The following is a 13,014-nucleotide window of genomic DNA, read 5'->3' on the forward strand; positions in this document are numbered from 1 at the left end:
GGACTTCGCGGGCGCGAGGGGTGAAGCGGTCGAGCAGCCCCTTCCTCCTCCACCGCTGGCCTCGCTTCCGGGGTCCTGGGGGTGAGGGTGGCCGGGGAGCCCCGTGCACACGCCCGCTTCCTGCACCCCGACACGTGCGCTCCCCTTGACTTTCAGGAAGGAGCACCGTGCAGGGACCCCGTGCTGTCCCCCGAGGAGAAGAGGGTCCTCGAGAGGAAGCTGAAGAAGGAGCGGAAGAAGGAGGAAAGGAAGCGCCGGAGGGAGGCGGGCGCGGCCGCCCCGAGCCCGCAGGCCCAGCGCTCGGGCGCCCAGCGGGCCCTGGACTACCTCTGCAGGTGGGGCGCTGGCCGCCAGGCTGTGCGTGTCCGGCGGCGCCTCCGGTGGTCTGGGGCAGAAATGGCGGTGCCGCCATCACCAGCCCCGGGGCGTCCGCAGGAGGGCAGAGGTGTGGGGCGGCGGAGGGGGAGGGGAGCTGGGCGGAGGTGCCGGTGGGGAGGAGAAGGTGCGGGGAGGCCTCCCACTCTGTGGAGTGCACTGCGAGGCGTGTCACGGGACCGCAGGGCTGGAACCCTCAAGGTGGCAGGTGACTCTGTTTCACCCTCTCACCAGAACTCGGGGCCCGTTTGGGAGCACCCAGGGGGCCCCCAGAACCAGGCAGAGGCTGGCCCGTGCTCGCTGCAAACGTGGAGGTTACAGCCCTGCACAGGAATCTTCAGGAGCTCCTGGGCATGACCCCCCCCGTGAAATGACTGATGTCTGTTTTCAGGGACACGGGAGGGGGGTCGCACCCCACGACGTCCCAGCAGAGCCCCTCCTGGTTCCCCCACACCATCCAAACCATATTCCCGCTCCCGACCAGGGCGGCGGGCCCCTGGCGGCCCTCCGTGGGTGCCCGGGTCGCCGTCTTCTGGTGATTTGGGGAACGGCGTTGCTGAGACCGCGTCACATACCCTGCCGGTGTGATCGCAGGGGTGTGGCTGTCTTCGTGGGTGGCTTCACAGCGTGTTCATCACCCTCGAATGGACCCCACGCCCTTACCTGCCCCGCACGCCCTTTCCTCTCCCTGCCCCGCCTGGGGTGCCTGTCCCGCACAGCCACACGCACATGCACGCTCGGGGGCTGGCGGGCAGTGTGGCCGGCGCGGCGGGAGCGGAGGCCCCTCTGAGGAGGGAGCTGGGACACCGGGCTCCTGTCCACCTTCACGGAGGTGTCCTGTCCCTCTGCTGTGCCCAGCAGCTGACCGTGGCTCCTCACGCAGCCGCCAGTGGCCACGCCCTGCCTGGCCCCCCGCCCCAGCATCGTCCCCCGGCCCGCTGCCTCCTGTCCCCATGCCCTGACGTGTTTCCTCCAGACTCCTGAGGTCACTGTGTCTTCACCCCCGGCCCCTCCGGCACGGGCTTCACCCTGGCGCTGGTCAGTGCAGGCTGGGCACCGTGATGGGCACGGGGCTGGCGCGGCGAGGCTTCTTGCTGTCGTCTTCCCGACGTCTGAGCAGCCCAGACCAGCCTGGCCCTCCAGCTCCGGGCTCCTGCTGGCTGTTCCCCCGCCCTGACACGCAGCCGGGTCCTCAGATGGCCCCCACTGCAGCGGCCATCTCCGCCAAGTGCACGGAGCACGCTTCCGGGAGAATGATGGGGTTCACAGAATTCAGGGCGGTCATGCTAGAACCATAAAATCATGCAGTTGTAGAGCCGAAGGGACGTGGTCCTGGGGCACCTGGTCCTTCGTCCTGGTGCAGGTGGGCCTGGCTGGGCGAGTGCTCATGCGGGCGGCCCCAGTGGGGCAGCCTCCCAGCTGGGCCCCTGACCCCTTCTGCTCCATGCCAGCTGCCCTCAGGCTGCAGAGGGTCCCCCCCAGAACCGAGACACCCATGAGCCTGGACACACCCCTGCCAGCCAAGAAGGGGCCACCCAGGCCAGTGGGTACGGACAGCCCCTGATGTCGTGACCTTGCTTCCCCAGCTGGGCCCAAAAGCAGGACAGCTGGAGGTTTCAGAAGACGAGGCAGACCTGGCTCCTGACGCACATGTATGACAGCGGCAAGGTGCGCCCAGCGTGGGGGCGGAGTCTGCGTGGGGCGGGGGGCGGGGTCTGCACCCTGGGAGACGCCCCCCGCGGGGTCTGTGCTCGCAGGGTTGGGGCGCCCACTGCTGCCAGGACACCCCAGGCCCTGGCGTGAGGACGCTGCAGCCTCGGAGCCCTGGGGCCACACCGCCGACTCCCCGTTCTGCTCTGCCCTGCCGTGTGCCACGTGCCAGCCCGCCTGGCCGCTGACCAGCTCCCCTGCCTTCCGTCCAGGTGCCCGAGGAGCACTTCTCCACCCTGCTGGCCTACCTGGAGGGGCTGAAGGGCCAGGCCCGCGAGCTGACCGTGCAGAAGGGAGAAGCCTTGATGCGGGAGCTGGACGAGGCGGGCGCCGGTGGCGGGGACCCGCTCCTGCTGGAGAGGACGCAGCGCATCCGGCAGGTGCTGCAGCTGCTCTCCTAGGGGCGGCCGGCGGCCAGCAAGGGCCGCTGCACAGCCGGGGTGCTCCTGCAGCCGAGGGGCCCGAGAGGGTCAAGCGGGGTCGCCAGCAGGTCGGGGGCGGGGCGGGAGCTTCCGGCTGAGTCCCTGTGCCTCCAGGCAGCAGACCCTCGGATGGACGCCCCCGGACCCTGCTGGGCCAGAGCTGTCATAGGCGAAGGCGGGCTCCAACCCCCTTGAGCCAACCAGAGGCGCCGGTCCTGGTCCCAGCTTCTTCAGCCCCCAGGAAGTTGCTTATTGAGGGAAATGTCTGTTTTTCTACCCGGGCATCGTCAAGACTGGCCAGAGCCGGCCTTCCCGCCACTGCGGCCCATCCGTGCGGGCCCCCCAGCCCCCGCCCGGTGCAGGCCGCACGTTTCCTGGCCGAGGCTCCTGGGCTGCGGCTGGCGCCTCTCGCCCCTCCCCCCAGACCTCGCCGCCGGCCCGGGGAGCTGTGCTGTCTGTGGGCGCCTCGCTGGCCGCCACACCGGCCGGGGCTCCCGCACCTCGCGTCACTGCCGGGACACCATGTCGAGGGGCGCTTCTGAAAGGCGAGGTCGGGGCCTCGGGGAGGGGGCGTCCCCATCCCGAGAGGAGCCCACAGGTCCAAAGGGGCCTGGGCAGGTCCCTCGCTGGCCACTCTAGGTCCTTCCCTCCTCTCACCTCCCACCCAGCACGGGAGTCTCATCGGCCCACCCCACCCCCGCCCCTAGGAGGGGACCCGTCCCCCACCCGCTGGTGCAGCTGGCGTCCTGAGCCCGCACATGCACACGCTCGCCCACGCCGGGCGTGGAGCCAGGGTGCTTTGGGACTCAGGTGGCCCCTGGGCCAGGCTGTGCTGGCCTCACACTTATCGCAGGTCTCCCCGGGGAGTCCCGGCAGACAGGGCGCGGGTTGGGGTGCCCACTGCTGCCACGGGGGAGCAGAGGCCGCCGCCTGTGTGTGCCCTGGACAGTTTGCTTACAGCCTGAGGGTCTGTAGCCGCGTGGTCGCGGTTTTCCGCGTGCCGGGGTGTGGGGTGGTTGGGGTCCAGCACTGGAGCCACACGCAGGTCTTGAGCCAAGAACCGCCCCCCATCCCCGAAAGCCTTCTCCTGGGACCAAGAGGCGAGGGCTAAGCACAGATGTTCAGAGAGCCCGCCTGCCCCCTCCTGACCCACAAAGAGCCTTGTCCATGAACCTCACACGGGGCCCACATCTGTGCACCTGGGGGGCCGGACCACGTGCAGTTTTGAGGACCAGCAAGTAGACGGTCCATCTGGCCGAGGAGGACGCCCCACACACCCCGTCTCCGCACTGGCGAAGCGAAGCGTGACGGCTGCTCACTCTGCTTTTATTATTAAATCGTTTTTCATCCTTGAGGAGCGCGCGTTGATGCCGCCTGGCGGCAGTGGGGCCTGGACCCGCTGTGGAAGTCCTGACACCTCATGGGCAGCAGTTTTTTGTGGGCAAAATGGGGTGAGAGGTCATGGGATCGGGCCCAGGGCTGTGGGGTTGGCAGTGTCATGGTCAGAGGGACGTGGAGGAGGGATGGTGCCACCTTGGGCCGGGGGAGCCCGGGGGAGTGTGGCAGGGGGCCTGGGGGGACGGGGTCGGTCATGGGAGGCAGGGCCCCGGCTCTGCACTGGGGGGGAGGAGGGCAAGGACACCTGCACAGGGGCAGGCCCTGGGGACGGCACACCCCCAGACCCCACAGCGGCCACTGTCTCCGGGACTGAGGCCAGCGAAGGTGAGCCCGGCCCAGGGCCGGCTGCCCTCGGGGCTGCCCAGGCCCTGGGAGTTTGTCTGCAGTGCAGGCCAGAGCCCCCTCAGTCAGTGGCCCTGGGGCCTGGGCACGGCGAACAGGGCCTGGGCAGGCGGCCGCTGGGTGAAGGCCGGCACGGGCGTGGTGTCCAGGCCGGGCAGGGGCAGCAGGCGGAAGCTCTGGAGCAGGCCGGTGAACAGCAGGAACAGCGTGGTCCTGGCCAGGCTCTCGCCCGCGCACACGCGGCGGCCTGCCACGGGAACCCGGGCTGGGGCGGGGCCGGTCTGGCTCGGGAGTGGGGGGGAGCAGGTGTGGGGAGGGGGCGCCTGTGGAGGGGACCCTGAGAGCCAGGCCTGGAGCTCCTGGCTCCTGGGACACAGCTCTGAGTGGCCCGGAAGGGGCCGGGCCGGTGGGCCTGAGCTTCGGGCGCCCCTGGTGATCGGGCTACGCGCCCTCAGGGCCGCGGTACCTGTGGAGAAAGGCAGGAAGGCCGCCCGCTTCACGAAGTGCCCGTTGGCGTCCAGGAAGTGGCCAGGGTTGAACTGGTGGGGGGTCTCCCACTGCGTCTTGTCCAGGAGCACGGAGCTCAGCAGGGGGATCACGGGTGTGCCCTGCGGGCGGGGCAGCAGGTGGGGCGGGCACCCTCTGCACCCCAGCAGGCCGCGGACGGGAGTGGGGGAAGGGGGGAGGGCGGGAAGATGGGCGGGGACCCTCGTGGACCCTGCCTGCTGCAGGTCTGATGGGGGACGGGTGACCCCTCAGGCTACAGGACGAGGACCCAGCTCTGTGGCTCTGAAGCCCCTCTCCTGCCTCCCGTGGGAGCCCAGCATCAAGCACCCTGGCGTTCCCCACACTCCGAGTAAGAGGATGACGGCCGCAGCAGGCCCGGGGCTATGGGCGAGGGGCCACCCCACCTTGGGGAACAGGTAGCCGCACAGCCGGGTGTCGGCGGTGGTGCAGCGGGGCACGTGGGGCAGCGGATTGACGAACCGCTGGACCTCGTGCACCACGGCGTTGGTGTAGGGCAGGGACCCCTGGTCCTCCGGCCGGGGCAGCCGGCTGCGCCCCAGCACGCGGTCTAGCTCCTCCTGCACCAGGCCTGCGGGCGAGAGGGTGGGCAGCCGTGTCCTCCCAAGCCCCTGTCTCCTGGGCCTGAGGGACCCCGGCCCTCGGGTGGGAGGGGCCGTCCTGCCGCACGCCGGGACAACCTGCGTGCTCACCCTGCACACTCAGGTGTTTGGCCATCAGGAGGGCAGCCCACTGCAGCGTGATTGAGGTGGTCTCTGTGCCGGCCATGACTATGTCCAGGACGCAGGCCATCACATTGTCCTCAGTGAACAGGCCATCTGGGTCTGCTCCCTGCAGAGGCAGGCGGGGCAGGACTCAGCGGCAGCTGGGGGTCCGCGGCCCCCACCAGCTTTGGCTCAGAAAAGGGTGGAAGACAGACTTGGCTGCTGGGACCTGCTGAGCCCCACTGCGCCCTGGGCTCACGGCGGCCGGCCGACCACCTCCCGAGGCAGGCGCAGGAAAATCCCATTTCACAGGCGAAGGGACCGAGGCTCAGAGAGCCCTCCCAGCCGGAAGGCGGGCAACTGTGGGCCAGGACCAGCTGGAGCCCGCCTGGAGTGGGGCCCCGGCCGCTGCGGCCTCTGGGGTGCTGCAGGTGGGATGTGTCTGGCCCACACCTGGCCCTGCTGGATCAAGGCGTCCACGTAGCTGTGCGCGGGGCCTCCCCTGGCCGCGGACGCGCGCCGCGCCTCCAGGAGTGGCCTCAAGATGCCTCGCACCTCGGCGATCTTCCGCAGGACGGGCCGGTGCAGCTGCAGGAGGGCCCCCAGCCAGGGGTAGATGTTGAACAGCTGGGGAGTGAGGCGGCGGGTGAGGGTGAGGGCGGGTCCAGCCTTCTGTAAGTGCGCGCCTGTCCTGCAGACGTGCGGGGTGGGTGCCTCCCGCGTCCACAAGAGGGCGCCCGCACGGCGCTCGGGGCCGCACAGCCCCACCTGGCGCGACCCGCGGCCAAGCACTGGGAGGACGCCGCCAGCAGAGGGCAGGAGGGAGGCGTCGCCTAACGCGTCACAGGACTGGGCGTGCAGTTCCAGTCGCAGCAGGCGCCTGTGACCGCGTCTCTGCTCTCGTCCACCAGAGCTGAGCCCACTGCAAGCCACTAAAAAAGGAGGACTCTGCAGCTTCGGCCTCGGCTCGCGCCGCTGAGAAGGGGTCTCGCAGCGGAGCGGGACGGGCGTGCAGGTGTGCTCAGTGGATGCCGGGCGCTGCCTGCTACACCTGGCACTGCCTGGGTCCCCGGAACTGAGCGACCCTGGCCGCAAACTGCACAGCGGCTCACCGGTGAGGAGTCGGACCCAGGCGCCAAAGGCCGAGAAGGTTCTGCTGTCCCGGGAGCTGCCAGCTGTGGAGCGGCCCTGACCCCTCCGCCGCCAGCCTCCTGGGGGCTCCCGGCGCGGCGGGCCAGCCTGGCCTGCAGAGCGGGCGGAACCTTCCCGCCCCGGGGACAGCAGAGGCTCCTCCGCCCGCTCCCTGACCAGACTCAAGACCCGAGACGCACGTTCCAGGGATCACGGCTGCACCCCGGGACATCGGGCCGTGGAGGGAACGGGATGGAAAGCCACTGAGCTGTGACACTGTGCAGACATGCAGGCTCGAGCGCGTCGCAGTTAGAGACGGGGCAGTAGCCGGACGGCTCGGGGAAACGTGGTCAGCAGTACCGAGTAGCTGCGTGCGTGCGGGGCCGGGGACACCAGCCTGACGAGTGGGGGGCGTCACCCAGTAAGTTACATAAATGTCTACCCATCACGCTCTACGTCTGACACTAATATAACATCGACCGTCAACTGTAACTGAAAAATAAGAATGACAAAAATTAATTAAAGAAAATCTTGAAAGAAAAAAGGAACAGTACGGTAGCTGCAAACACGGACGCCCTAAACACGGGGAAAATGGCGCGCATGCGCCCCAGAGTGCCGAGCGTCGGATGGGGCCGGTGACCCCCACTCCCCCACGCAACGGAGGAAAGGGCTGGCTGGGGAGGGCGCCCGCGTGACCCGGTCCTGCCCAGTGCACTGCTGAAGGGCGGGTGTGGGAGGGGAGATGGGGCCCCTGCCCTAGCCCTCCTCTCTTTTCGAACTGCACAAGGGACCGGCCTGGGCTTGCGCCACCAAAACCAGACCTGCGCGTAAAGCCAGGGAGGCTCGGCAGACGGAGCCCGCTGGGTCACCTGCTCCACCCCATCTCGGCTGCTCTCAGCAACCTGCCCCCAACTCCGAGAACTGGGAGCAGCGACCTCTCTCACCTGCAGGCTGGGAGTCCCCAGGAGGACCATGACCTCATCAATGAGGTCCAGCAGGGCCACAAAGACAGGGTCCCTGTAGTCAAACCGCTGGCCGAAGAGCAGTGTGAAGGTGACGTTGGAGGAAGCCCAGCGGAGCAGAGCCAGCGGGAAGGGGCGGCCTGAGGGGAACAGTCTCAGAGGGCGGGGCCCCAGGGAGGGGCGTCCAGACCCCACTCACCTCCGCTGGCCCAGCCAGGCAGAGCCAGGGGAAGGGCCGGCCTGGGGCGTATAGTCTCAGAGAGAGGGGCGCCCAGGCCTCCGACTCACCTCTGTAGCTGTCCAGCTGCCCCTTGAGGCAGCTCAGCTCCTGTAGGACCATGTCAGCCACAGGCCCCCGCCCCATGCCCAGGCTGTGGAGGGTGCGGTCGGTGAACTGGCGGGCAGCTTTCCAGCGCGCCCCAGAGGAGAAGAAGATGCCTGCGGGCCGGGCCGGGTGAGCAGCTGAGGATGGGGCGGCAGGGGTGGGGCCTTCCCCCTGCCCCCAGCCTGCTCCCCAGGAAGCTGGCCTTGGCTGGCCCTCTCCCCGTCCTGGTGTGCCTGCCCCTGTGCACCTCCACCTCCCTCGCCTGCCACAGGAACACGCTGTCGCTCCCCAGGAGCCACTCTGTCCTGCTACCAGGAGGGCGGGGCCCTCTCCTTGGGCCCCCTCCAGGGGCCACGGGCCCCCCATGCGCACCAGTCCCCAAGAGCAGAGCTGGTGACGGTGCCTCCCCCACCCCTGGCAGAGCCCCTGCCACACGACACACCTACCCCCGCCTCCCAGGATGAGCTGGAAGATGGCGATGGGGGGCCGGCCAACCAGCTTCTGCCCAGTGCCCACCAGAGCCTCCCTCACGGCCTCGTAGCCGGCCACCACCACTGTCTTCTGGCGGCCCAAGTGGACGGTGAACACCGGCCCATACCGTTCTGAGAGCTGGCGGGAAGGGCAGGGGTCACCTGATGGTCCCCTTCCAGGTCCTCCAGGGGCACCTCAGGCCACGCCTAGCAGGGGCAGCACAGGCGGGGTCTGTGGAAAGGGGCCAGACCCTGGGGGCCACACAGCAGAGGCCCAGGAGCCACAGAGTGGCACATGTGGTTGTCTGGAGCGGGGATGGGGGTGGTGTCCAGCGGGACCCCGCTGAGCCCTCCCCGCTCCAGGAAGGTGGGGCGCCATTTGGTGCTGGGTGCGGCTGTCTGGGTCTTCTTTTCAGGGAACACTCCAGGGGGCTTTTTAGAGCCGGGAGGCAAGGCAGAGGGACCAGAGGGCCGTCTGCGGGGCGGCGCGGCCCAGGTCTGCACGGGGCAGGCGTGAGGTCTCGCCCCGGCCGCCGCCCTGGCCCCCCGCAGAGCCCGCGTTGCCAGATGCCTCACTCGGGCCTCCCCCGCCGGCGTGAGGACGGAGCGGTCAGGCCGGCAAGGCCTCTGGGGCCTTGTGCACCCCCGTCCCTGTCCCCGCAGCACCCCTGCCTGAGGCAAGGAGGGCTGTACCCTGCCCACTTCACAGGTGAGGGAACTGGGGCCCGGAGGGAAACGCATTGCCGTGGCCTGCGTGTGCTGAGTGGCACAGGGGGGAACCGGGCCCGCCGGCCGCCCCCTGCCGCTCTGCCCCCGGCAGGCCCGACGGCCGCCTCTGGGGCCCCAGAAACTGGGTGCAGTCGCCGCGTGGGGCGCTGCCCAAGCCCAGGCCCCTTGGTGGAGCAGGCCGCAGCCCCTCCTCTTATCCACCTGCAGCCTCCGGCCCAGGCCAGAGGCGCCCCGGCCACAAGCGGCCCAGCTGCCCCTCGGGGGCTGTGGCTCTGTGTGCTGGTCCCTTCTGCTGCTCGGTGCCACTGGCAGGCGCACCTGCCTCCTCCCCGCCGCTGCCCCAGACCTGGCCGTTCTGCAAGCTCTCTCCTCCAGGAAGCCTTCCTGGGCCCCTGCTCCTTGGATGGCCCATGTGCTTCTCGTGGGGTGGAGTGTCTCCCTCTTCCCTCAGGCTGCGTAGGCCCTGGGGCCTCCTGTGTCCCCTGCCAGGCCAGCGCCAGGCTGGAACACGAAACTGCTACCCCATGGGGGCCCCGGAAAGTGGGGGCTCGGCTTCTGCCCGGACATGGATGGGGTGCCACAGTCGTCGGTGATGGTGGGTGCCCGGCGCTGGGTCCCGGTAGGGGAGTCGAGCCCCAACTCACCTCCCTCAGGGAGCGATCCTGCTGGGACAGCCGCAGCAGGTGCAGGTTCCCGATGAGGGGCAGCGGGTGCGGCCCGGGTGGCCAGTGCGGGTCTGGGCGGGGGCCACGGGGGCCTGCGCAGAGCAGCACCCAAAGCCCCACGAGCCCCAGGAGCCCCAGCACCAGCGCCAGCAGGGCCATGCCGACGGCCCTTCCCGGGCCCCCATTCTGCCCCGCGCCTTATAGGCCTCCGGAAGGGTGTGTCGGCACCCCACCCACCCCACCGCCCCGAGAATGTGGAACAAGCAGTTTGCAGGGACAGCCAGACAGCTTAAAATAACAGGCGTGTGTGGAATGCGAGGTCGAGTCTGTGCAGGGAGCTGGCCCAGGTGCGTGTTCCTGGCACGGCTGAAGGGGACGCACCCTGCTGGTGGGCTCAGCCCTCTACCTCGGTCTCCCCAGGACTCTCTGGCTTCAAGACCCGGCCCAGCCCCAAAGGGAGGAGCCTGCCCTCCCCATGCTCTGAGCGGGGCCCGTGGGGCACGAGGCCCATGGGTCCCTCCCAAGCCCCCCGCCCCCCGTGTGCACCCAGCTGCCCTGCGACTGGGCAGTGAGGGGGCAGGTGTGGAGACCCCCAGGGGGCACAGCAGATCCCAGGGGTCGCCAGCAGGTCTCCAGCGGGGCCTGGGCCTGTGCTCAGCTTCAGCGACAGTTTGCTCTTGGGCAGCTCTGGAAGTGCTGCTCCCTGGGGCAGGACGGGTGGGGCCTGGCCGCCTGGAGGGGCCCTCACTGGGGCAGGGCCGCCGGGCGACAGGTGGCTGGATTTACGAGCCTAGCCTCGTCTGTCTGTGCCGGACTCCAGTCTCCTAAACCCTGGTGGCCCCACTGTGGGAGGGGCGGGAGAGGGGCAGCGCTTTGGGAAGGAGCCGCAGGGCTGGGAGCTGTTGGCACCAAAAGTGGCTGGGCCTGCCTCGCGCCGCCTGCCCTAACATGAGGCAGGCGGAACCCTGTCCCCGCCGACCGGGCCCCGCGGTGAGGGGCCCATCCCCCGGGGTACTGTCTGTGCCCCTACACAAACTCCAGAGCCAAGGCAGCCCAAGGGCCCTCCCTGCTCCCAGCCCGGCTTTGCACACCTCCCGCGACGGAGTGCTCACTGCGCAGCAGGCAGCCTGTCCCGTTGCACACCTGTGGGGCTGCAGGGGCAGGGATGGCTCTCTGACTGCTGGGTCTCAAGTCATTCATGCTGCAAGCTTGGGAGCAGGGCCGATGCTGGGCGTACAGGCTGGGGGTCCCGCCCGCCCAGGAAAGTTAGGGAGTTAGTTCTTTCCATTTGCTGAGGGCCTGTGTGTGTGTGTGTGGGGCCAGGAGGTGGGGCCACAGAGATCGGCAGGGGCCCCACCGCCCAGTGACGTGGAGGTTGCTTCACCACCGCAAACACCGGGGGCGCGGCGGGAGCAGGAGTCAGAAGGGCAAGGGTCCCTCCAGCAGACGTGGTTTCCCAGTCTCCGGGCTAGAGCTGGGGCGGTGGCGAAGGCGTGGCCTGTGCGAAGCCCGGGAGTGGGAGCAGGCAGGGCCCCGGGAAGGGCGTGGCCGGGCCTGGGGGCACAGCGGTGGCCCGTGGCTGGAGTGGCCGGAGTGCTGGCGGCTGGGAGCTGGAGGCAGGGGTCCTGGGGCGGGGGCCTCGGGCCTCTACGTCTCCTCCTTCAGGTGGGTGAGACCTACAGGCCGTGCTGGGCCCCAGGTGCAGATCCTGCCCCACCCCCTGCACCCAAGCCACCCCCGCCCCGAGGCCCTAGGGGGACCTCTCCTGGGGCTCCCGGTGGCCCCAGCCCCTCCATCTCGACCTGCGTTGTCATACAGACACCTCTCCCTCTCTTGTCACAGGATGTAGGTCCACCCTAAGCCAGGATGACCTCCTCTGGGGTTTCTTACTTTAGTGACCTCTGCAAAGACCAGGTGGGCGCACCTCCTGTGGGGGCCACAGGCTGGCTGGCTACAGCAGCCGGCACTCTTATATGGGGGGACATTCGTCTGTTCACAGGGACAAAGACGCATGCCAGCAACGGGGTCCAGAAGTCCACAAAGACCTTCAGTGAGGTGCGCCCCCTCCCCCCGCGCCCCCCACCTCACGGTGCCCCCATCCCCCACCCTGCACCTCCTCGCAGCTCGATTCCCAGGCGGTAACCAGCGGCCAAGGTACATACGGCGCGGTGGCTCAGGCGCGAGCGAGACCTCATGGGCAGCTTCGCAAGCGCCTCCGTCAGCCGCGTCCTCCCGCCGGCACCTGCCTCCGCCGAGATCACGCAGGAGCCTCCACCGGGCCGGCACCGACGCCCTGCTCGGCCATCCGTGTGCACGTCTCTGCCCACAGAGGCGAAGGGTGCTGTGAAACAAAACCCTGAAAACGGACCCTGAGCCCAGGGGTCGCTGCTCACTAGACTCCAAGCAGATGGTCCCCCTGGGCCCGCGAGGTCCTGGTTTTCCCCGGCTCACCTGGGATGTGGCCACATATGGGGGGGGTGTCAGGAGGGACCCCTGGCTCTGGGTGCCCACTCCCCTCTGCTGCTCCTGCATTTCCTTCAGCCTGAGGCTGGGCGACCCCAGCTGAGGCCAGGTGGGCCATCTCCCTCTGGGCTCGCCCACACCACAAGTGCATGAACGAAGCCAAGGGCGTCACCCCACTGTTCGGCAGATTGTGTGCACAGGCCTGGCACCCGCAGGCAGGGGGTAGACCACCTCACTGGGTTCACCCTTCAAGAAACATCGATTGGACGCCTCCTGGGTGCCAGGCACTGCTCTCAGCCTGAGGGACCCACGTGCAATGGCTGGGCGCACGAGAGGGGTTCCAGACATGTCAGCACCCCACAGCTGCTGTGTGCACTGCAGCTGGAAGGCCCTTCCCCCTCTTGCAGCTAAACATCTCGAGGAAAGCAATAATCGCTGCCAGCTACAGATGGTCACAAGCTAGCTGTCACCTCAGGTCAATGGTCCCTCAGGGCTGCTAGGCCAAAGGCTGTGAGCAGCCTGGCAGGGAGGGGCTGTCCCTTTTGCTGCTCAGGGTGTGATCTAGTCTAGTGGAAAAGTGCTGTTTGCTGGGTAAAAAAAGCCCCATTGTTCACAGTCCTGAAACATTAATGAATAACTGTGCCGGCCTGTGCCAGCCGTGGGAAATGGCTGTCTATGCCACGAGAGCAAGGTGCACGTCTCCTGCGGCAGTTTTAAATGGGCCCATAGCCCCGGGCCCATCAACGTCACACAAGCTGAGTGGGTTTCCAGCCCCCCCGGGCTGGCCGTGCAT

The 13,014-nt window shown here is 68.8% G+C and overlaps 2 protein-coding genes and 1 long non-coding RNA gene across 7 annotated transcripts in view; 2 read left to right on the plus strand and 1 right to left on the minus strand.

The window, feature by feature from the left end:
* CUNH7orf50 (chromosome unknown C7orf50 homolog) overlaps positions 1–3,861 on the plus strand; it is a 68,386-nt gene extending 64,525 nt beyond the window's left edge. For all 5 annotated transcript variants that reach the window (XM_016119097.2, XM_036224257.1, XM_036224255.1 and 2 more), the window contains exons 3-5: positions 157–335; positions 1,962–2,043; positions 2,298–3,861. In XM_016119097.2, the coding sequence (XP_015974583.1) occupies positions 157–335; positions 1,962–2,043; positions 2,298–2,486 (450 nt within the window). In that variant the 3' untranslated portion in view covers positions 2,487–3,861. The remainder of the gene's footprint in view (positions 1–156; positions 336–1,961; positions 2,044–2,297) is intronic.
* Positions 3,862–4,283: 422 nt separating this feature from the next.
* LOC107497371 (cytochrome P450 2W1) lies at positions 4,284–9,917 on the minus strand. The gene is made up of 8 exons (XM_016119089.2): positions 9,738–9,917; positions 8,341–8,503; positions 7,858–8,007; positions 7,552–7,709; positions 5,930–6,103; positions 5,465–5,603; positions 5,159–5,343; positions 4,284–4,855 (listed from the first exon to the last, which is right to left on the minus strand). Exons 1-8 carry the CDS (start codon positions 9,915–9,917, stop codon positions 4,313–4,315), a joined length of 1,692 nt encoding a protein of 563 aa, XP_015974575.2. The 3' UTR covers positions 4,284–4,312.
* Positions 9,918–11,373: 1,456 nt separating this feature from the next.
* Positions 11,374–11,797, plus strand: LOC107497381. The gene is made up of 3 exons (XR_001593795.1): positions 11,374–11,423; positions 11,601–11,672; positions 11,758–11,797. It is a non-coding gene; the product is annotated as an uncharacterized LOC107497381 (long non-coding RNA).
* Positions 11,798–13,014: the final 1,217 nt, after the last annotated feature.

This window comes from Rousettus aegyptiacus, unplaced genomic scaffold, assembly GCF_014176215.1.
Source record: "Rousettus aegyptiacus isolate mRouAeg1 unplaced genomic scaffold, mRouAeg1.p scaffold_m13_p_7, whole genome shotgun sequence".
NCBI lineage: Eukaryota > Metazoa > Chordata > Mammalia > Chiroptera > Pteropodidae > Rousettus > Rousettus aegyptiacus.

Excerpts from the sequence above, each read along its gene's own strand:
- LOC107497371 (XM_016119089.2), bottom strand. The coding sequence starts at position 9,917 with ATGGCCCTGCTGGCGCTGGTGCTGGGGCTCCTGGGGCTCGTGGGGCTT. Across the intron at positions 8,008-8,340 it reads GCTCATCCTGGGAGGCGGGG|GCATCTTCTTCTCCTCTGGG; the intron begins GTAGGTGTGTCG and ends CCCGGCCCGCAG. Across the intron at positions 5,604-5,929 it reads CCTTGATCCAGCAGGGCCAG|GGAGCAGACCCAGATGGCCT; the intron begins GTGTGGGCCAGA and ends CTGCCTCTGCAG.